The sequence below is a fragment of the Eufriesea mexicana genome, unplaced genomic scaffold (assembly GCF_001483705.2).
Source record: "Eufriesea mexicana isolate 0111107269 unplaced genomic scaffold, ASM148370v2 scaffold2458, whole genome shotgun sequence".
Taxonomy (NCBI): domain Eukaryota; kingdom Metazoa; phylum Arthropoda; class Insecta; order Hymenoptera; family Apidae; genus Eufriesea; species Eufriesea mexicana.
In genome coordinates, this window is record NW_016910551.1 from 162,683 (window position 1) to 186,669 (window position 23,987).

Below are 23,987 nucleotides of genomic sequence, written 5' to 3' on the forward strand. Positions count from 1 at the left end.
GATCAAAATTGTGGATGAAAAGAGTTGACAGCTTTAGAAAAAGTTTGGCAGGTCTTTGACAATTGTTGAGGATTGGAATTTTTAAGGATTCTGCTTGTGAGTTCACTGATTTTAGGGTCTCTGTTGATCTAACGAATTTTGTGGAGATTGACATGCATTGGGTATTGGATTTGGGTCAAAATTGTGGATGAAAAGGGTTGACATCTTTGGAAAGTGTTTGACAGGTCTTTGACAGTTGTTGAAGATTGGAATTTTTAAGGATTCTGCTTGCCAGTACACTAAATTTGGGGTCTCTGTTGATGTAACGAATTTTGTGGAGATTGACATGTATTGGGTATTGGATTTGGATCAAAATTGTGGATGAAAAGGGTTGACATCTTTAGAAAAAGTTTAGCAGGTCTTTGACAGTTGTTGAAGATTGGAATTTTTAAGGATTCTGCTTGCCAGTACACTAAATTTGGGGTCTCTGTTGATCTAACGAATTTTGTATAGATTGGGATGATTTAGGGATTGGATATATATCGAAATCAAACTTGGTAAGGCCCAATGTCTTTCCAACATATTGTTTGGAAGCTCTTCGGTATTTTTTGAAGATTGGAATCTTCAAGATTCCATTTACAAGTTCATTGAATTTCTAATTTTAATTGATTCCAAGAAATTCGAGGATTTATATGATCAGCAATTTGTGATAACGAGTAGCCTAGGTATAGAATGACAGATGTGGTAAATATAAATGTTTGCTCGCGGGATTTTATGAATTCCTGGTACAAGTGAACCACATGTACATCTGTTTGATATAATACAATCATGATCCTTGACGTACTGATCAAAATGAGGCCCACAGATGTTCCTTAGTTCCTTACTGGTCGAAAATCACATCTACAAATAGGATCACGAAAAGCAGGAACGAGGTATATCAACATGGAATAAGATATGCTAACAAGGGTGGACACAGAGTATTAATGTAAACATAGGCCTAATCTCGAAGATAACAAACCAACATTCATGGCCCCTTACATCTATATAATCACTGGCAAAAATGAGACTATAAACATGTTTATGACACCGCAGCTAAACAGCTGCAAGATCTCGATACGCGAAGTACCAATAACGAGGAGGAACATTGAAAAAGGCTTCACCTCGACGAATACAAATCCGAGACTTTCGAATCCTTCGGAATAATTACCAGGAACAAGATAGGCGAGGTGTTAAAATAAATTTACTGCCCTGGTACTATTTCTGAGCAGAGTTTACGATAGCCGGCCGTTATGGCCGGGAACTCCAAGCCAAGCAGTCGTGTACCACCACGAATTTTGTTATCATCACCTTTGTAGCAACGCCCACGCGTGTTTGCTGGCTGAGAGCAATAACAAACAATGCTCCCGACGCCACGGAGCTCGAGAAGAACACGGGCCAAACGAAATATCGGAGCACGCGTCACGCCTGGTATCATCGCGATATCTCTCCGACGATTATTTTTCCGCTTCCGTTGGAACGCTGCCGGTGACTCAGGACAGCGTTCTTCATGCTCGTGATCTCAAGGTCACGCAAAAGCCTTCGGCTTCCCGTGTTTTCGGTGGAAAGGAAACGTCGCGTGGGCTGATTAGGTTAGGTGTCTTGCGTCGAAGCTTGCGAATCTGCGATGAAATCTTGTGAAAGCGGAATTTCATATTTATCCTTCTAACCGGGTACACACGAGTCATTCTCCCCCTTTCTGTCAAAGCCAATTTTATCACTAAAGCCTAAAACCTTCTATGTTGTTAGCAAAGATATTAGAATATAACCCGAATTGATTAATTCCACGGAATAGAGAATGGAAATTTATTTCAACCCTTTTAGGTTATGTATGAAACAAAAATTTGTGAAAATAATATCGTACAACCGATATGACACGCGTGGTGAAAAGAAAAATCCGAGATTGTGAAGGAAAAATTGGAAAATAAACGTTTATCGTAGATACGGGCCGTGGTGGCGCTAGTGAGTTAGGCGCAACCCGTCTTAAGCTTGCCGAATAATAATACCGTGAAGGAAAAGGGGCATAATGCAGCAAAAGGAAAGAATTATTCTAAATTTCACCTTTTTTGGTATATTTCACTGTCAACAAAATCGTAGAGAACCCAGTCTGTCTGGAACTATAACTATATCATATATACTATATTAACTACATAACTATATTACGTATAATGTATATATAAATATAGTAACTATAATATATATATATATAACTATGCTATATTAACTATATTATATTCTACTATAGTAAATTAATTATATTATATTCTTAAATCTTGAGTAACAATATTGCAAATTTATTTTAGCAGTAAAATCGTAGAAAACCCAGTCTATCTAGAACTATAACTATATTATATATATTATATTAACTATATAACTATACTATATGAACTATATTATATCCTAAAATCTTGGTCAACAATATTGCAGATCTATTTTAACAATAAAATTGCCTTTAATAGAGAAAGAGGAATAAATGCTAAAGGATGCTTCATGATGTCAGAGTAATCTAGATCCTTGCAACCAGATGTAGATAATTCTTTGTCTTCCTTTTCCATGCCTCGATTATCCATGGGAAGTATAATTCTCTCGAGTCAGACAGACATGGACAGAAAGTTTGGGGGATAAAGGCTGCTATTTTTGAGTCGCACGCCACGCTCACGTGGGCTGTAATGACGCGCGATTTCGAGGCGTGGGTGGTCGTAAAGAACACGCTGGTTACGGGTAAACTGTTTATCAAAGACAATAACAGAGCACTCTTCGACGATAAAGAGCCGAGGAATTATGAGGGCGCGGAAAGTTGGCGGTACGGAACAATAAAGAGGCGTAAGCGTTGAGGGCTTCGACGGTGGTAATCTGTCGGTTATGGCGGATATTCAGCTCTGGTTGTGTTTCTAATTTTGGGCTTGGCAGATTTCGATGATTCGGCGTTGCGGATTTCGGCCCACGTCTTTGATATAAACGTATTAATTTCTTAGTGACGTATCATGTTTGATGAAATTTCGTAGGCACGTTGTTTGAAATTGTTTCGACAATCGTTCCTAGTGAGATGGATAATTTGATTGTCAAAAGTAAGACACGTGTCCTTTGAAACAGTTTATTTTTAATATATTATATTAATATATTCTACCAAAATGTATATTTTAATATATAAAAGAAAGAAAACAAAATGTGCACACTCGGCCAAGTCATGATACATACTAGCTTTCCATGTCACGTCATCTGTTAAACATGCAATGCACTCACACATTTAGCTAAGAAATCCCGCCAAATTTGAATCTTGTATAAAAATTTAAATACTATTAAAAAAAAATATATACTTTGCCAGATACCCTACTGTTTTATTTTTGCTTTTACGTAGGGGAAATCTTTTAGAGATACCCTAATAACTCCTAATCCCCTAATGGCGAGAACTAGGTTATGTTAAATTTTTCCAACCAAAATTCCTATAAGGTGACTACCTTTACTATTCTAATTGAGCATTGAGAACTCAACCACTAAAACTCACAAAAAATCACTATTATAATCACAAAAGATAATAAAAGCAAAACAGAACAAAGGAAAACACATTGCCAGATGTGAAAGCATTTTCCTCCTTAAATAAATTATACGACGCAGAATTATCAACCAAAACTGTTCCTATTACTTCAATAACAGATATACCAAGTTAATAAATATAGCAGTTTGATAATTTCCTCAGACTGGCGATTTTATTAGTCTTCGCCCATTCTCATGCCCACTGTTTACTTTCTCACTGCCTGCTATGCACCAGCTTCTCGCACCTCTCGACTCGTTTCTTTCATTCCAATGAATGAACATTCCGATCACACGCATTGGCACTCATACCTCGGTAGACCTTTATCACGAAAGCAATTGCACCCTCCGTTCTCCAGTTGCATCCCCGAACTCGACGTCGAAGAGGAATCAGCGCGTGCAGCCGACGCGGCATAGATCGTCTCTGGTGGCGTCGGATCATCGAGATTCCTGGATGTTCCCGGGCTGAACGTGGTATTAGATTATCGGCTGTATATCGCGCACGACGAGTGGCTGACGCTGGTAGGAAGCGGAAGTAGGTGGCGGAAGAGCATTCGGTTCACGTCACCGTTTTACCGGCGAAGAATTTTATCGGCGGCACTTTGTCGCTTTGCATTTTCATGCCGCGAATGTTGCTGCCAGCTTTTAGACGGCTGGCCCGTCGCCCGTGTGCGTGCACGGCACAGGTGTAGGAATAGGAGCACATGCACGAACACACGTGCACGCGGAGAAACGCGAGTGGAGTGTATGCGCGCGAAGTGCAGGCACTTTGCTAAAGCTTCTTGCGGCCTCAAGCGATATTACCGGGCCACTGCTTCCTTGTCTCTCCGGGTGTCATGACCCTGCACGACGTGCAATGGAGAAAGTGTGGTGGATGGTCGATTTCGGCTTGCCGGAGAGTCTTACGAGTGTATTACCCGCGAGTTTTTGCGTTCCGGCGTGTCTAGCTTCTCTGCGAATCTGGACCAAATAGGGGGACACTGGGAATTTTTTGGGAGGAGACTAGGGGAGCTTTTGACACGAGGCTTTTGGACTCTTGTTTCTTCGTGTTTCAAGAAGACTCGAGATTTTTTTCATTGTGAAATAATAAAAATTGTAAAAATTATGTAATTTTATATATAGAGAGGTTTGAAATTGGTATCTAGGTTCTCTGTGAATCTGGACCAAATAAGGGGACACTTTGGGAATTTTTTTGGAGGATACTAGGGGAGCTTTTGACACGAGGCTTTTGGATTCTTGTTTCTTCGTGTTTCAAGAATACTCGGGATTTTTTTCATTTGCGAAATAATAATATTTGTAGAAATTATGTAATTTTATATATAGGAACGTTTGACATCGGTATCTAGGTTCTCTGCGAATGTGGACCAAACAGGGGGTGTCTTTGGGAATTTATTTGGAGGAGATTAGAGGAGCTTCTGACACGAGGCTTTTGGATACTTATTTCTCCATGTTTCGAGAATATTTGAGATTTTTTTCATTGGGAAATAATAAAAATTGTAAAAATTATGTAATTTTATATATATAGAGGTTTGAAATTGGTATCTAGGTTCTCTGCGAATCTGGACCAAATAGGGGGACACTTTGGAAATTTTTTGGGAGGAGACTAGGGGAGCTTTTGACACGAGGCTTTTGGACTCTTGTTTCTTCATGTTTCAAGAATACTTGGGATTTTTTTCATTGCGAAATAATGAAAATTGTAAAAATTATGTAATTTTATATATAGAGAGGTTTGAAATTGGTATCTAGGTTCTCTGCAAATCTGGACCCAACAAGGGGGTGTCTTTGAGAATTTTTCTGGAGGAGACTAGTGGAGCTTTCGTCACGAGGGTTTTGAACACCTATTTCTTCATATTTCGAGAATACTCGAGATTTTTTTCATTGCGAAATAATGAAAATTGTAGGAATTATGTTATTTTATATACAGGCGGGTTTGAAACTAGTATCGTGTTCAACGTTCCCTAGGGTTTCTTGCAAATTCAGATCGAAACGGAAGAGAGTTCCGGAATTATTTTAGAAAAGACTGTATGACTTTTTGAAAGCAGGTTTTCGCTGACTTATTTATTTATACTTAGAGAATACTCCCAATTTTTTTAACGACAAAATGAGGAAAATTAGACGAATTTATATACTAATAAAGATCAGAACGATGGGAAATCGGAAACGGTATATATAATTCTGCTTACATGTAAACACGGGTTAATGTTAATACATTGACAACTGGTAATGCAAATTCCCGTCATTTCAAACTCCATTTTTGACTGTCGATTATTACCATTTGAATGAAGAAATACTTTAAAACAGGTTGTATAATTTTGATGCCCCTCGTGATGAAAGATGACTGGTCAATCAGGTTTCGAATTTCTTCAAAACGCAAACTGGTTTTCGGTATTCGGAAAGTAAAAGTATCCACGGTTGTGGATGTGTAAATTTTTCAATATGTCAAAATATTTTCAGCAACTGCGAAAACAGAAGTCTGAAAACAGTGGTTTAGACCGGTTTTTGTAGCCCTCAAATCAAATTAGAATAAAGTTCTGGTGTGTGTCGTGTTTATTTACGAGCGGATCTATTGGAATGATAAATTGCTATTTTTCGAAATGTTCCTGGATTTAGGTTATTTGTTTAGCCGCTATCTGCGGTGGTTGCCGTTGTGGTGTAGCATTGGCACCTCGTTCTGATAACAGGTTTTCGAAAATAAAACTATGTCGTGCAAACACGGTATGCAGCTTGTGGTGTACAGAATCTTGTTAAGTCTTTTGCAATCTGTCAAGCAGGATGTCACAAGGCGAAAGAAAATAAAACGCGCGATAAATTATTCGCTCAAGCTACGCCACAATCCTAACAAATTTGCCAAGGGATTGCTCGAGGAATCGTCGGACACACATAGACTCGAACGTTTTCAGCTGTCAAATATAAAAATCGAATTTACAACCTCGATAAATCACTAATTATGAAATCATCAGAGATATAGTATGTCGTAGTGGATATATTATTTAAGTTTTGTATACTAATTAACGCTAAATATAATTTATTTATTGATATGCAAATTTAGATATAATTTTATTTAATTATATTTAATTCGTATTAAATTTTGCAAGGAGAATTTTGTTGAGATCTAATTCCAAGTGAAGTAGAACATTTTTTGGCAGCCACTGAAAGTTCTCAATTATACTCTCTTATAATTAATTAATTAATACATCGTTCCAAATTTTTTAAATTCGGGTTTCAAAATGATTAATTCTTTGCTATATGCACAGGATAATTTTAATTATGATTAACAAAGAAATTAATATTTCTTCCTAAAAATAAATTAAAATAGAAGGAAAAGGAAGATACTCATCACCTTACACCCTCCATCTTTACATAATAATTTTTAATAGGTATACAGTAATTAATTAACACAATAATAATTACACAATAATTCGCAATTACATACATACATAATAAATCGCAATTAATTGAGAAATTACCATTTCTTCTCAAAAATAAATTTAATAAAAAAAGGAAAAGGAAAGTACCCATCATCACCTTACTCTCTTTATAAGTAAAATAAAAATTCAAATTCACGTATCAAAATGATTTGTGTATTAATATATTCACACAATAATTTTAATTGCAATTAACTGGAAAATTAATATTTCTTCTCAAAGATAAATTAAAAATAAAAAAAGACAGAAATACTCATCACCTCTCACTCTCCATATTTAAAAAGAAAAATTCATATTCATATTTCAAAACAATTAATCACCTAATACATTCGCACAATACTATTTCAATTGTAATTATCTGAAAAATTAATATTTCTTCTCAAAAACAAATTTAAAAAAAAAAAGGAAAAGGAAAATACCTATCAGCTTACTCTCTTTATAATTAAAATAAAAATTCAAATTCACGTATTAAAATCATTTGTGTATTAGTATATTCATACAATAATTTTAATTGCAATTAACTGCAAAATTAATATTTCTTCCCAAAAACAAATTAAAAAAGAAAATACCCATTACCATACATACTCTCTCTATAATTAAAATAAAAATTCAAATTCACGTTAATCTCCTAATATATTCACATAATTATTCCAACTATAATTAATTAAAAAATTCTTCTTTCCGATTCTTCTGAAAGACAAATTAGAAGTACCAATCACCTCTACCCTCTAACATAAAAGAAAAATCAAACTAAGAGGAAAAATAAAAAATATTCCATTAAAATTATTTTTCTACACAGAAAAATAGAGTAATATATTCCCGTAATATGTTCACATAATTATTCGAATAAATATAATCAACTAAAAAATCCATATATCTTCTGAAAATGAAATTACAAGTACCAATCACTTCTACCCTCCAACTTGAAAGAAAAATCAAACGAAGAAGAAGAATAAAAAATATCGCATTAAAATTATTTTTCTTATAACACAGAAAAATAGACTGGCCTAAAAGAGTGACCTGGCATCACGGAATATAACCAAAAAGCCCGCTATTCCTGCCAAGCTTGGAAACCAAAAATCACGATTAAGACAGCCAATATCGAGAAAATGGTTGGCACGATAAGAAAGGACTTTGGTCACGGAGTAGGTGGCACGAGAGAAGCAGATCCGTTCGCAATCTCTCGGCCAGAAGCGCCTCTCGCAGCGGAAGAGGGACACGTAGCCGGTCAGAGACTGGCAATCTTCTTGGTCCAATTTGGCTCGGTAGGGAAAAATTCATTCCCGGGCAAGGTTTTCATCTCTCCCGTGTGAAATCCGGGACAATGAGAGAGCCTGCTAGCGCCACCAAAACTCTCCGTTTCCCGCCGCGCCCCGCTCCCCCCATCTGGTCCCCCCTTTTATTCCCTGCACCCTTTTCTTCGCGCCGCGGCCAAAGCATCCCGAGCCATTCATTATTTCCTTGGTTACCTCTTCAGCCGGTGAAAACTTCTCGGCAACGCAATTACGTCTTGTACTGTCCCGGTCTTGCACCCTCTTCCGCCACCCCTGGCCATTCGCACGCAATTTTTCCATCCCTTCCTTCTACCCTGCCGTCCATCGGGATCCTTCTTTTAGCTCGGTGGCTCGATTATGCGCCGTGAAATTGTATCAACGCTCTGGAAATTAACGCGAAACTTGTCCCGCACCCTTGGCCAGGGGCGGCTATAGGGGGTGGCGCAGATTTAAAAGGCGAATTTCGCGCGCGACGAACTCGCAGAATGCAATTTGAAGAAGCTTTTGTGCCACGCTTAACGAGTGGTCCCTTTGTCCCACGTTCGGTCGCGGGCTGGTTTTAAATACAAAATGGCGATCGGGTGAAGGAGGATTGGTACTTCGACCAATCTTCCAACTATATTTCTACAGTTTATTTATCTTATTATTATTATATTTCTCCTTTTCGAGTGATTGGTCGAGGAAGAAGGGAGGGGGTTGATTTAGGGGTTGGTTTAATATTGGACGAGGGGTTGTTTATTTATCTTATCTTCATTTTTTATTCCAGCTATTGGATCAACTCTCAATCTAAATTCCCACAATGCATTTATCGTATTTTATTTCTATTATTATTATTATTATTATTATTATTATTATTATTTTGAGTGATGGAATAAAGAAGGAAAGGGTTGTTGGTTTAGAGACAGCGTTGTACCAGTGATAGTTTATCCTATTTTAATTTTTTATTCCATCTAATGGACCAATCCTCAATCTAAATTCCTACAATTCGTTAATCCTATTTTATTTTGATTATTATTATTATTATTATTTTGAGTTATTGAAGGAAGAAGAAGGAGGTTGTTGGTTTAGGGACAGGGTTGGACGAGGGGTAGTTTATTTGTCGTATTTTCATTTCTTATTCCAACTATTGGCCCAATCCTCAATCTAAATTCCCACAATTCATTTAATGCATCTTATTTTTATTATTATTATTATTATTATTTTTTTGTGTGATGAGATGAAGAAGAAAGGGATTGTTGGTTTAGGGACAGCGTTGAACCAGCGATAGTTCATCTTATATTCATTTTTGATTCCAGCTGTTGGACCAATCCTCAATCTAAATTTCCACAATTCATTTATCGTATTTTATTTTTATTGTCATTATTATTTTTTTGAATAGTGGAATGAAGAAGAAAGGGGTTGTTGGTTTAGGGACAGGGTTGGACGAGGGGTAGTTTATTTATTCTTCATTTTTTATTCTAGTTATTGGAACAATGCTGAATCTAAATTCCTACAATTCGTTTGTCTTATTTTATTTTTATTATTGTTATTGTTATTATTTCTTTTTTTCTTTTTTTGAGTGATTGATCGAGAAAGAAAGGGGTTGTTGGTTGGACGGGTGTGTTACGACGTTGTTACGAGATCGGCCGAACGAACGCTCATCCACTTTAAGAAATCTGATTTCACAGGTCCGACCGGGGCTTCCGGTTACAACTGTTTTATTAAACCGATTAACACCGCGGCTTAGAAGACCCGCGTTCGCGTGGCTAAAAATGAATAAACTAACGACGACAGAATGGAACAGTTTCGCGTGCATAATTCGGGCTAAGACCGGGTGTTGCGGGTCTTCGAGAAGTTAGCTGCTTACTCGAGACACGGGGGAAGTTCGGGCAATTTAACGTGGAATAGAAACAAATCGGTATCGAGTACGGGAGTGATGTCTACGGACTGAGACTAGTGCTGTCTGGTAACCTAGTGAGAATTTTTTCACTAGACTCGATTTAGCGAGACGAGTCAATAAATTTAAATGCATGTCTCCGAAGAACTCAGATTGTCGATTAGATTGTTTCTTGTTTATGTCTCGATTATATGCACATTTGTTTCTCTTTACAAACTTTTTTTTCTTACATCGAGTATGGTCTAGTGGAAAAATAACATGGTGGCTTACTCGTAACTACAGAGAAGGGATCGTAGAATTTGGCAATTAATATTAGAATAATGATTAAATATTACAATAATATTATTATTGTATAATAATAATTGTACACGTACTGTATATAAAAATATTGTATATAGTATATTATATATTATATAATAATATTGTAATATTGTACACATTGCAACCTGTAATTCTAACTAAATTGTAACTAAATAATAATCTTGAGGTCAACAGGTATTTTATATTTTTACTCCAAAAGATGAATAAAATGAAATTTGAGGGTTGTCCTAATTCAAACCTACCCTAAGTATTTCTACAACTCCCTCAGAACGATATTTCCCACTACCTGCATCAATTAGTCACTAGATTTAATCACTAGATTCTGATTATAATGTCACTGTTCTGTCAGCTATATTCCTAACTAAATCATAATTAAATAACCACTCTAAAGAAAGGAGAATGGAGAAAAAGAGAAAAGTATTTACACCAAAAGAGGAAAGCAAAATTAATAGATCCTAATCAAAAACCTACCCCAAGTATTTTCACAATTCTCTCCACCCTATCTCCCGGAACGATATTTTCCACTACCTTCATCAATTAGTCACTAGATTTAATCACTAGATTCTGATTATAACGTCACTGTTCTGTCACGTATATTCCCAGCTAAATCCTAATTAACTAATAACTCCAAAAAGAAAAAGGAGAGAAAGCCACCAAGTATTTACTCCAAAGGAGTAAAACAAAATTAATAAACCCTGATCCAAACCCACCCCAATTGTATTTTTACAATTCTCCCCATCCCACAATACCTACCACATTTCTCCAAGCGACATTTTCCAACCTAACCTAACCACAACGCCCTGCACGAAGAATCAAAATAATCCAACGGCATCATTCACGCACAAATGAACCTACATCCGGAAGCAACGGAAATCGCATCCGCCATTCGTCGTTTCGCCTGCAGAGGGCGTCCGATTCGCGTGGTGGCGCGACTCATTCTCCCGTACGTTATAATTAGTGGTCTAATGACTGGCACTCTGGAGGGCGACGGGTAATTAAAACAACTCCCCTACCTTGCACCCCCCTCTCTCCCTCTGCACCCCACCTTCTTCGTCCCGGCCACTCGTTCGTCAGCTCGTGGGCCCAAGAGAGGGAAACTTGCCAAGAATTTTAGTGGCCGCGATATTTCAATTAGCATCCGAGGCTCGTTTAAGCGGCAGTGAAAACGGCTGCTGCCAGGCCGCGACGCTCGAGACGCCGCGGAACGGGGTGGTGGTTCACGGCGAATGGGGTGGTTGCGTTTTCTCTGGCGGACACCCGGCGGCTTTGCTTCCTGTTGCGCGACGAATAGACCTCTTCCGCTTCCGCCACGCTGCCCTCCCGCTTACACGCACGTGCCCCGTCTTGCGAACGCGCGAAAACCCCGGCGCCCAGGCGCCGCTTAATGGGCCGCCAGCGTCGAGTCGCCGCGCTCGCCACCCCTCGCTGGTAATTGGGCTGGTGACGACGAGCCAAGCCGCACGAATTTCTCAGCGTTTCGTTGCTAGTCTTCAAGATTTTTATACTCCTCGCCTTCTTCCTTTTTCTCCTTGCTTTCCTTTGGGGCGGGGGTGTAGGGGTTGTTGAGGTTAATTTTGGAGTGTTTGTAATTTGGTAATTAGGATGGTGACGAGTCAGGTAGCACGAAATTCTCAGGGTTGCGTTGATGGTCTTGAAGATTTTAATACTCTTCTCCTTCTTTTTCTTCTCTCATGGGGGTGTGATGGTTGTTGGGGTTAATTTTGGAGTGTTTAATTTGGTAATTAGGGTGGTGACGAGTCAAGGGGTGTTTATTTCTCAGAATTGCGTTGCCGATCTTGGAGATTTTTATACTCTTCCACTTCCTTTTCTCTTGATTTCTTTTAGGCTAGGGATGTGGGGGTAGTTGAGATTCATTTTCGAGTGTTTGTAATTTGGTAATTAGGGTGGTGACGAGCCAAGTGCTGCGAATTTCTCAGAGTAACATTATTGATCTTGAAAATTTGTGTACTCTTCCCTTCTTTTTCTTATTTTTCTCTGAGATAAGGATACCTACTCATGGACTTTATCAAGGAAACTGTTAATGTACGTAGCTAGGGAAATAGTAATTTGGACGTGCGTCTAATAATTTATTCATTAGTTAATGGTTATAATCATTAGTTTAACGATTACATTCATTAGTCAGGCTCGCACTTAATTTTCCTCCATATCTTCCCGCCTAGGTCACGTGTTATACTTAAAATGGCCGAACGTGTGATCGACTGTATTGTTCACTATGGCACGCGCCATCGGGACCCAAATCGTAGAGCAAGAGGTTAATTCGCGTTCCATTTTCTAAGTATTTCGAACAACGTATCGCGATGCTCTGGTCCCGGGATATTATCGTGGATATTTTCCTTCCTCTTTTGATTATTCGCGTAACATGGTAATAGCTGTTTACTTTGTCATTTGTAGCGGCATATATGAAACCGAATCGATGCGGAATGGGATACGACGGGTAAAATTTTCTTTGACGTTTTACCGACTGCGACTCGTCTCTCTGTCAGGGTTATAACGATTTCCTAGAATTTCTTTAAGATGCACGTCGCGTGGTATTATTAACCGGTGTCTTTGATGTCTCAAAGGGAATGTATCTTGCCAACGAACATAATTATTCTGTCAACTCGAGCGCGAGCCTCCGTACGTTCGATCATGCGATTCGCCTCGTTATAAGACCGAGTCGTACACATTTTATCTCCAGATATTAAAATCCTCTACGTTTAGACGAATTAAAAGCCTAATTATACTCGTGACATTCACCCATAATTACTTCCATTTTTCTTTTCTTTTCTGTTTTAGTCTTGGACCTAGTTTTGTGGGCCTAGGTTTGTTTTGGATGATCTAGTGTGCATTCGTGTACAATTTTGTCTCATAAAATGCATGTAAATGCTTATTCTGAAAAGATACTTTGTATCGAGTAAGTGTTCGTTGATTCCAAGTTGACTGCTGAGTCATTGGTGAATTTGACCATTGGCTACCATTTTGTGGCCTAAAGTTGCATTTACGTCAGTCGCGACGCGACTACCGACGATTTTAATCGTGCCACGGCTTGTGAGACAAATTCAAATGAATTTATTTCACAGGAACAGTTGAGAGAAACCTAGTGTGATATTTTAGTGTAAATAAACCTGTTTTGTTATTAAAAAGGAGCCGTTATTTATTAAACGTGCACATCTCTATCAGCATAAGATTAACCTAGCATAACAATCTTACATATACGTGCATAGAACGTCATGAAAACAGTGAAATTAAAAATTCGTGCTGCTTGAAACCAATGAAATTTCTAAAAATTAATAATATACATTAAAAATTCGCCTGTTTGCAATTTTTATTTCCTTCGTTTTCCTAATTTTTATAACCACCCGACACCTGTGTTATTTGCCTTATCACCTTACCACTGTATCGTTGCTAGATCATGGCATCCAATTTTAGCAGGACGGTTTCCAGGTTCAAAAAGTAATAGAGCAAAGAGTAAAAGGAGAGTGGAAGAACAGGGTTCGCGTGGTGTTCCGTGACTACCTGTATTCCGCAATTGCACGTAATCCCGGCGATCATAAACTCGCTTAGCTTCTCAATTAACGGAACATCTTCGGGCAACTCGAGCGGGAAAATCGTCGATTTGTCGCGCCGTTAACACAAATTAACCCCGGCGATTTCGCCGGCAGCGCCGGCCGAGAGGGGGTTGGCGCGTTCAATTATGCATTAATCGAATTATTATTCCCAATTATGCGGCGGCTTCATTAAAGTTGGAACCAATTAAAATTCGAGTCCGCTGAAACGCGACTCCCGCGTGCAAAATTCAGAATATTCCGCGCCAGAGGAACAACAAGAACGGTGGGCGAGGTCGTCGGGGAGGGTAGGTTAGACGGGACGGGACAAATAGGGTGATAGATAACGCGTTTGGTCGTCGATATCTCAGATAAGATAATTTAAAATAATATAAAAGAATTGCAAAAATTCTTCCAATTTCGAACGATTCCTCGGAGTCGGCGGCCATTTTGTATTTAATTAGAAAATCGAAGCACGATACATTCTCGAGTGTAGGATATTAAGATATACAGGGTGTCCAAAGAAAACGTATACACACTTTTGTGAATAAAAATCAATACCAATATTTTCCACGTTTTTTAACAATTGATAAATTAATATATTTAGATAATAATATTTAACCCCTGTACTAAATTTGGACTTGGGTGTCATACTGGTCGGAATTAATTTCCGTTGACAGAGCAGTGATACGTAACATGCAAGATTACTATAGATAAACAAGATTTATTAATTCTTTTGTGAACTTCAGATATATGTTTACGCAATAATGTGTTTTGCAACACATATAGGGGGGTGCGAGTTTGTTGTATAACAATCGTATATTTATTATAAAATTATAATTTACACACGTTTTATATCCTAATTGTTCACTCTCATGCTTCTTATAACAAACTGAACTTCCTTCTAACATATTGACTCTGATCCATAGCAACTGCACATTATGCATTCTAGATCTTCCACTCGCACGTCTAAAAACATGCATATCTTCATTCGTGCCATTACTCGACTTCACACACTTGCATTCACGCTAATAAAACCAAATCCACAGGGGGCACTCTCAAAAGGGGGCGCCACAGCTAACTCGTTAATACCTTATTCTTTCTAATTTATTTGTACTCTTAATCTGTAATCCAACTCACACACTTGCATTCACGCTAATAAAACCAAATCCACAGGGGGCACTCTCAAAAGGGGGTGCCACAGCTAACTGGTTAATACCTTATTCTTTCTAATTTATTTGTACTCTTAATCTGTAATCCATCTAAGTATATTCTGTTTTTATAATATTACGTAAAGTGTGTATACATTTCTTTTGGACATCCTGTTTTTAAAGTCCTGGTACATAAATCATGCCATAAAACAAAAAATGCAATGAAATGATGTATATTGTTTTTTAAAATTCCCTTTATAATTTAAATCGAAATAAATATTGTAGAATACGTAAATACAAATGCAACTTCCATCTAACGGTGTATAAAATTTATAAGAAAAAACAGCCAAAAGGTAATCGTTGGTAATGTTACCATTTTTACGTTACTGGAAGAGTTAATCGATCTGGCAAGTGAAAAAGTAATAAATTTAAATTTTACCAAATTTTACTTAAATTCTGATAAGACGGCGCTAAAAAATTCACCGTTATCATTCGTGGCTTGCTAGTGCATTCGAGTTGCATTATTGCAACGATTTACATTAGAGTACGGAGTTAATCAAAGCGACCTCTGAAATAAATTATTTATTATTCAGTGGCGAAAAAATTTTTGTCGTTTAATGGTGTTAATCTTAATTATCAGGGAAAGTTATTATAAATATAAAAAGTTACGACTGTACCAAGTGCTTTGACACTTAAATTTATGATTTTTCAAAAAGTGGATTTAATCGATTTCTGCAGTGAACTCGATTATCGTTGTGTGGAATATAAATCGGAAAAATCGGTTTCAAGGATCGCGCGAATGCTGCATAATTAGTCGCACTACTCGTCAACTTAATTTATTTTGTAACGAGTTATAACGTAATTTCGTTGAAAATACATGGCTCCATTAACACTAGGGTAATGCGCACCTGAATATAATATACATAGATAATAAAATTTAAAGTGTTATCGCGGAAAATAAATTACGTTTTTATCTAAATAAAAGCAGGCGTTAATTTTTCCAAAAACAACTGCATAGCCGGGGGTCTGAAACCTGGTATTTTAACGAATTTGATATTTTAATCAGTTTCTAGTGGTAAAAATAATTTTTAGCTTGAAACGTTTAACACTGAAACTACCAAAGCAGTCAAAATAACTTGCTCCTTATTTTTGCAATTAATTACAAATTAATATTGATTTTTATTTTCATTGCAATTTATTTATTATTTTATTTATATATATATCTAGTGGTAAAAATAATTTTTAGCTTGAAACGTTTAACACTGGAATTACCAAAGCAGTCAAAATAACTTGCTCCTTATTTTTGCAATTAATTACAAATTAATATTGATTTTTATTTTCATTGCAATTTATTTATTATTTTATTTGTGTATATATATTATTATTGATAAATGGGCATTATAGATGAGTAGTTCTAGTGTTAAATGACACGTCCACGATAGTCACAAAATTATTGTCGTCCATGTATCCTGTACGTTCTTTTGCAATCCTTAATTTCAACCCTATAGTTTTCAGAAAACGTATATTAATTTATTTCGTATTTAATATTAAAGAATTAATTCATTTTTAAAGCTGGGCCTTCTAGAATATCCTCAAACGAACCGAAGATACTAAAAAAATATTCCTACAAAAATTTTTCGATATATAAGTGTATACAAACATTGTTTCTATATCTGGAAAATGGTATAGAATTTTTTAAATTTATATTTGTTTTATTCTAACAAATCTGATTAAATGGCGACGTAGGGTTAACAGTCCTTGCCTCACGAAACACCGACTACACCTAAAAATCATCCCCTCAGCACTCAAACTTCCCTTAACACTTTGACTGCCACGTTGGTCATATATGAGCGTCCACGGTTTCTCCTGTGACGCCACGGTGGTCATTTAACCGGAGCGCTTGAACTACTTAAACTACATTGAACAACATTGAATGAAAATTGACAGTTAGTGCATTTGGAATCTAACCGCTACTTGGAAGATACTTTGAAATAAAAAGTGCCTCATTGAACGATTAAAAATTTTTATTAGAAAAAATATTGGAACAAATCTCGCATCTAGCGGTGCACTCCCGTGGCGTCCTGAGGGAAACATGTGATTTCGGCGTGGCTGTCAAAGTGTTAATTAATATCCATGTTCGAAATTTGATCAAATAGCGACTGCCGCGAAGGGGTGCCTCCTGGCACTGGAGTGGAAATTAATCCAATGGCTATAATATTCTTTAGATGACTATACCCAGTACTGTATTGTCAGTTGTCAATTCCTGTAATGCTGATTGAGCTATCCATTGATTATTCTAATATTTCTGTGGAATTTAGATGATCAGCGAATAGATTAATCCAATGACAATAGTATCCTTTAGATGGCTATACTCAGTACAGTGGGGTGGCGAATGGCGAAGGCCTCTATCAAATAATAAGCAACGGCATTGGCTTTGACGAATGAGTGTACGGAGCGCATGGAAGCGTTTGGACGGCTCCTCGAAAAGCAAGGAGTAGCAAACGGCGATATCGGGTGTTTGACGCAGGAAGAACAAATGATAGCGGCAAATCCTTTTGTCGGAATGTCTGTAGAATGATTGAGAGAGAAAGCGTGTCTATAGAATGAGATAGATCTGGCTTTAAATAGGGATGTAAGGGCGCGAGGCAGGCAGACAGGGTGTAGTCGAGACGTGAGTGTTATAATTGAGAGGAACCTTGTGTATTATGTCAATTAAATAAACTTGTTTTGTTATTAACACGTCGAGTGCGGCGCCGATTTTGCTCTACTTTCCGCTCAGGCGGCAGCTGGCGAGCACTCGATGCCGAGCGCTCAAGTATACCGAAGGGTATGAGCAGAAGATTACTTTGTTTCACTTTGTCGTTTGGACTGTGAGAATGGTACAGCCAGTGCACAAATATACAAATTATAAACAGAAGATAATGGGGTGGGGAATGCCAGAAAGGCAAAAAGGCGATCACCAAGAAACGATCAGTCGAAAAAAGCCACGGAAGTGTAAAGATTTACTTTAGCAGAGGGAATTAAATTTTTGCGATATATTAATTGTCATTGATAATTTAACCCTTGACAATGCCAGTCTTACGCACCGATGATGATCAAACGAAAAATTCGCTGTCAGTCCCTAGAATCCACACCGTCCAAACGAAAAGTCTACTGTCAGTCCCTAGGGACTGACGTAGCACTCAACGTGTTAAAGAGAGTTGTTCTTTATTAGACACGCAGATTTTGGTCTGCATAGGATTAATATAGCTAAAAATCCTACGGTACTGTATTTTGCCTCGTGAAACACCGACTATAGCTAAAAATCATCCCCTCGGCACGGGAACTTCCCTTAAGCCGAAACTCACCCCGAATTCACCCCCTGTGAACGAGTGTCGAGACGTATCGGAACGAATTAACAATGAAGAACCGCGGTTGGTCGGTTGTCCGGGACACTTGACGGTTTTCCGGCGGACACGTGACTTCTCCAGCTCGTCGAGCGACCTTAATTTCCGGCCGAAGTGATGGCAGATACAGGTAATGCCCGTCGGCATCGGTCGGGACGAAAATTGAGCCGGGAAAAGAGAGGGAGAGAGGCCAGGCTACCGCCGATTCAGCGTGGATTTAATTTAATCCCCGTCAGTCTGTTCTGGCCGGAGGGCGTCGTAAACACCCTCGACCGGTTATGGCACACCTGCATCTGTACTCGTCCCACGTAAGGGTGCGTTAAGCCAGCCCTTACCTCGCTTAACGATCCACCTTGTGCAGCTCTTTGCACCGACGCACTGTTCTTTTGCCAGCGTTGTGCATATTCTGCTCGCAAATATTGGAAGAATGTGCTTGCTCCGACGTTAGGGGTCTTTGATAGCTGCTCCGGCCCCCGGATTCTGTCGGTTTCGTGCGCGGCAAATTTGTTGCGAGCTGGGAACATCCTTTTGGCGACGCGGAGACTTGGTAATTGCGAGTTTCGATGCTAATGAACGGGGATGGAGTGAATTAGGGGTTCGCTATGCAGGACAGCAATATGTTTCTGTTGTAGTGAAATTAAATAGTAAGGGAAATTCCATAGTCCAGCGGTATGGGGGCGACACTTGATTTGACTACAGCGCTCCGGGGGTCACCGATGACCCCCATCATGAAAAATACATTATCCCCAGCTAGACTTTACGTTTGGGCCCAGCCAGTCTTCAGACTTTTTAGGTTCCTATTACACTTTTGGTGCTAATTCTTCGTCATCTTTGGACCTAACATTTGGGAATTCCTTATTCCAAACAGTTGGTACATTATCTCCGAGTTTTATGAATATTGTTATTTATATTTATGAACATCGCTCGCCACCGATGGTCCACTTGACTTGGCTGAGTTAGGTCTGAACGGAATGGCAAGTAAAACGGGCTGGGCTCTTAACGTGTTAAAGACATTTTTACAATATCACGTTGCAAGTTTTAGGTATACTATACTATATTTCCCTACCTCAAAAAATAAATTAGAAAATTTTCATTAACAAATTTCTATTACTTAACACTAGATTGACGGAAGGGTTGCTCCAATTATACGATGGTAACAGATTTAGTTAATTTATATTATGTCTGCTAATATAATATATAATTGTTTTTAAATTGTACTAATCGTTAAGAAAAAGGCACGTGGTTTCCTTTACCTGTCAATTTGACAGGTGTCCTTAGAAATAGGTATAAAAATAGCGTCCTAGCGTAAACCTAGTGTTAATTTCACAAGTTAAGGACGTTTCTGCAATATTACGTCGCAAACATAAGGAACACGGTATACTATACTATATTTCCCTACCCCAAGAAATAAATTAAAAAATTTCCATTAACAAATTTCTGTTACTTAATTTCAAAAGTTAAGGACGTTTTTCCAATATTACGTTGTAAACATAAGGAACACGGTATACTATACTATATTTCCCTAACCCAAAAAATAAATTAAAAAATCCTCCAACAATATTTCTTCTCAGAAATCTTTAAAAAAAAGAAGAGAAAAAGAAAAATTAAAAAATCACGTATTATAATTATTATTATCTAATTTCATCCACCGCAAACTTTCTCACGATATTTCTTCCCAGGAATCTTAAAAAAAAAAAAAAAAAAAAAAAAGAGGGAAAGAAAAATTGAAAAATCACGTATTAAATAGGCAGATAATAGGTATGACCTGACGTCGATGACAGGGATTTTTAGAACCGATTTAATTTCGCAGGCTGCGAATTTCCAGTGAATACGTGCTATCACGCGAACACGAGATAATAACAGTCAATTACCCATACGCATGTCGCGAGATTGACGCGAGAACTGCGATATAAATCACCGGGCCGACGATTCGGCCGAGCTAAACGATCAATCGAGAAAGCGAGCGGACTCAATAAAACTCGTATTAAGTAATGCACACGCGTTCGATACGGGCCGCGTCACGGTCCGATGAATGATACCGTTCGAAATAACGCGCGGAGAAAGCCGGAGGGGGTTGCAGAGAGGGTGGCCCGGGGTGAAAGGACAATCGTTATCCGAGTTCAATTACGGGGAGCACGATTCAGTGGATCGGCCGTAAAGCGATTTACCCTTTAATAAGGATTCTCCTTTCTGTTTTCAGACAGAGATAGCGAAGAGGTTAAACGCCATAATTGTTCAGATCCTGCCGTTTCTCGCCCAGGAACACCAACAACAAGTCGCTACCGCTGTTGACAGAGCCAAACAAGTGACCATGACCGAACTCAACGCCATTATCGGGGTGAGTGCACGCCAATGCAAGATAAATTACCCGCCGTTGATACACGCGTGCACGTTGTCGTTACTATGCTTTAACTGTGCACGCGAAAATTTCGGATTTTCTTTTTTCTATTTCCTAGGGAAATTTGGTAATTTTTCCTAGGAAAATTTGGTAACTTCCCCTAGGGAAATTTGGTAATTTTTCCTAGGGAAATTTGGTAATTTTCCCTAGGGAAATTTGGTAACTTCCCCTAGGGAAATTTGGTACTTTTTCCTAGGGAAATTTGGTGATTTTTCTTGTGACCAGAAGAGTTTCGTTATTTTATTAAAATAAATCATTTCGAAATTTAACCCCTTGATATGCAAATAGAACGGAATTTTGTACGTCCGAAAAATACTGTTTAATAATATACTATACTACGGTGTACGTCAGAGATAATTCTTCACGTCTCGGAGACGTCAAAGTCTACAATGGCACATGAATTGAATGACGTCTGCCAGACGTCACTGTACGTCAAGGGGTTAATAAAATTATGTCGAAGTATTTCATTTACTGTCGTACACGCGAAAATTTCGACGCACGTGCAGTTTCCAGCGTGACAAAATGGCGAATCACTCGCCATTGTTGAAATCTAGTTTTTTTCAATATTTCACCTTTCATTGGAATTTTTATTCTTCAAATTTTCGGATATTCGATCATTTTTCCGATACCTGAAAGAATTTCGTTATATTATGAAAATGTATCGTTTCGAAATTTAATAAAGTTAAATCGAAGCACTATTTTTATTGACATTTACGAGCAAATTTCGCCAAACGTGGTCTTCCAACGTGACAAAATGGCGTATCAGTCGCTATTGTTAACATCTGATATTTTATTGTATACGTCATCGGAATTTTTTCAAACAATTTCGACAAATTCGACGCGTAATATTTCATTATCATAGAACACCATAAAACACAAAAACGTATGAATAAAATGCCGGGAATGGGGGAATAAAAACGAACAAAATTTAAATATCACGAAAGCACGAGCAATTACTCGGACTCGATAATTGGAGGGTGCGACTGCCCCCCACGGAACTCACCCTACGTATGGAAATACATGTACATACCTGTGCACCATACGTTTATCATTTTCCCGTTTCCCATTCGGGGCGATTAAACTTACAAACGGTGTACCGCGCATATACATCGGCGACGTTTGTGTTTACTAACGGAACTATCCGGCGACATTACCGGTGGCGCAGCGTTAAGCCCGCAAATTAAATATTAAACGTAGGCCGATGACACGAAAAACAAACACGCACGAGCAATCGAAATCTCTCGCGGGCAGTCGAAATTGAAACGATCCCGCCGCTTTTCTAATGCGAAATCAATTTCCGTTCCCGACCACTGGCCCCCTCCATCCCTGTGCCAATCGATACTCCGCCGGAAGTGATTTGTGTATACACGGGGTGGCAAGGGTGGTTCGGTTCTTCCTCCATCTTTTTACCCCTCTGTTGTTACTTTCATTGTGCATAGTTATCTAAACGACAGGCAGATAAATTTGCAAATTGAAAAGGATCGCGCGGGGCACCAAGAAATTTGTTACGGGCCTGAGGAAATTTGTCCGAGCCTGGGCGGGCATAGTTATTCGTCGCGATTACGCGTTTTATTAGCCGACGATCGTCGGTGTCAGAGCCTGGTTTATAGTTCGCGAAGATGTCGCCTTGATATACGTGATGGCGCTGCGCGTCAGTTTCGCTGAAGCTTTTATAAAAGCATCGAGTAACGCTCGATTCGTGTTTCGATCGGCTCTCTTGGTACTCGGTGATTTATGGAATACTGCGAAGATCCCGGGTTGCGCGTGTCCGTGCGAAAATTTCCGATATTTATGACCTCGCGCATTACCGGATCCGTGTAATTATTATTATCGATACGTCGCTGATAACGCGCGAAGCGAGGTATCGTTTCAATTACGGTTTTACTTCTCGCGAAATAATTTTTCCCCGATGACGTTTCGCGCGAGATATCAATCTGTCGAGTAGCGTATAGAAACGCAACGTTATTTTGAGGAATTAGCAATGGAATTAACAATGCAGGGTACGGGGCTGATTGCGCGTGAAAAATTGAGTCGAAAATGTGGAACGAAGTTTTTTGATACGAAGCTTCGTTTTCGAGAAAATCGAGCTCAAAGATTTGCTTGGCGCGCGGCGTCTGACAACGACGCCATCTAGCGGAGGTCGCTGTGAACTATCGTTTACACTTCTACGCGTCTTTATAAGTATTCCTAATATAATAAATCGGGTCGTATCGGGTCTACAACCTCGATCTTATCACGAACAGCGAGTGTCTGTCAACCTGGTTGCATCACTATGTTTAACAAGCGTGCGCCATCAAATATGCGAGCACCATTTTGTCCAAAACGGTGCTTCGTACGGGAAAAATTTATTTTACATTTTCGACTTATTTTTTCACGCGGAATCAGGTCCACTCGTTTCGAACCACCGGTTATAATCCACCCTGTGTTTACCTGTACCTATAATCACGGCGAAGTGGGCACGAATGACACCAGATAGCGCGGGAAATTAATTTCTTCCACATACGGACCTGTAGGAAAAGTTGAATCCGTTGCGACGGGTCGGGTGAGGGTGAAATCACCTCGGAGGAAAATTTAGGCGAGCTCGTCCGCGGGGCATCGGCGTGTTGAATGGCCGGTGAATACACGGGTCAGGTCCGATTCGCGTTCAGTCCGGCGTGAAACGCATTCGCGGCGGATGAGAATCCCTGGCCGGTGGTAGGAGGAAGCCGATGCACGCCCGAGGAATCCGAAAGCGGACGGATGGATACGATCCTGGCGAATCCCGAATCCTCCTCAATATTGCTCGAGCACTCAATTTCCTCCCTATTAAGCCGCCGGCTTCTCTGCCGGCGTTCTCTTCCTCCACCCTCTCTTCCTCTCTCTCTTCGTCGCACTCGTCTTGCTCGCGCGCGCTCATCCACCCCGTCTCGCTGATCTGCAACCCCTTTCCTCGACCCTGTGCACCCCCTCCCGGCCCACCCTCACCCTTCGCCCCTCGAATCTTATCCGGAGTCTTCCTGCCCGGTTTCCAGGCCGGATAGGTTATAGTGTTACGGCGCACGAGCACCGACTAATCAGCATTCCTG

The 23,987-nt window shown here is 39.1% G+C and overlaps 1 protein-coding gene across 1 annotated transcript in view; it reads left to right on the plus strand.

Annotated features, from left to right (window-relative positions):
• The window catches only part of LOC108550039 (protein groucho-1), a 219,883-nt gene that overhangs the window by 125,668 nt on the left and 70,228 nt on the right, over positions 1-23,987 (plus strand). Inside the window, exon 5 of the mRNA XM_017903637.1 lies at positions 20,725-20,862. Within this exon, the coding sequence (XP_017759126.1) occupies positions 20,725-20,862 (138 nt within the window). The remainder of the gene's footprint in view (positions 1-20,724; positions 20,863-23,987) is intronic.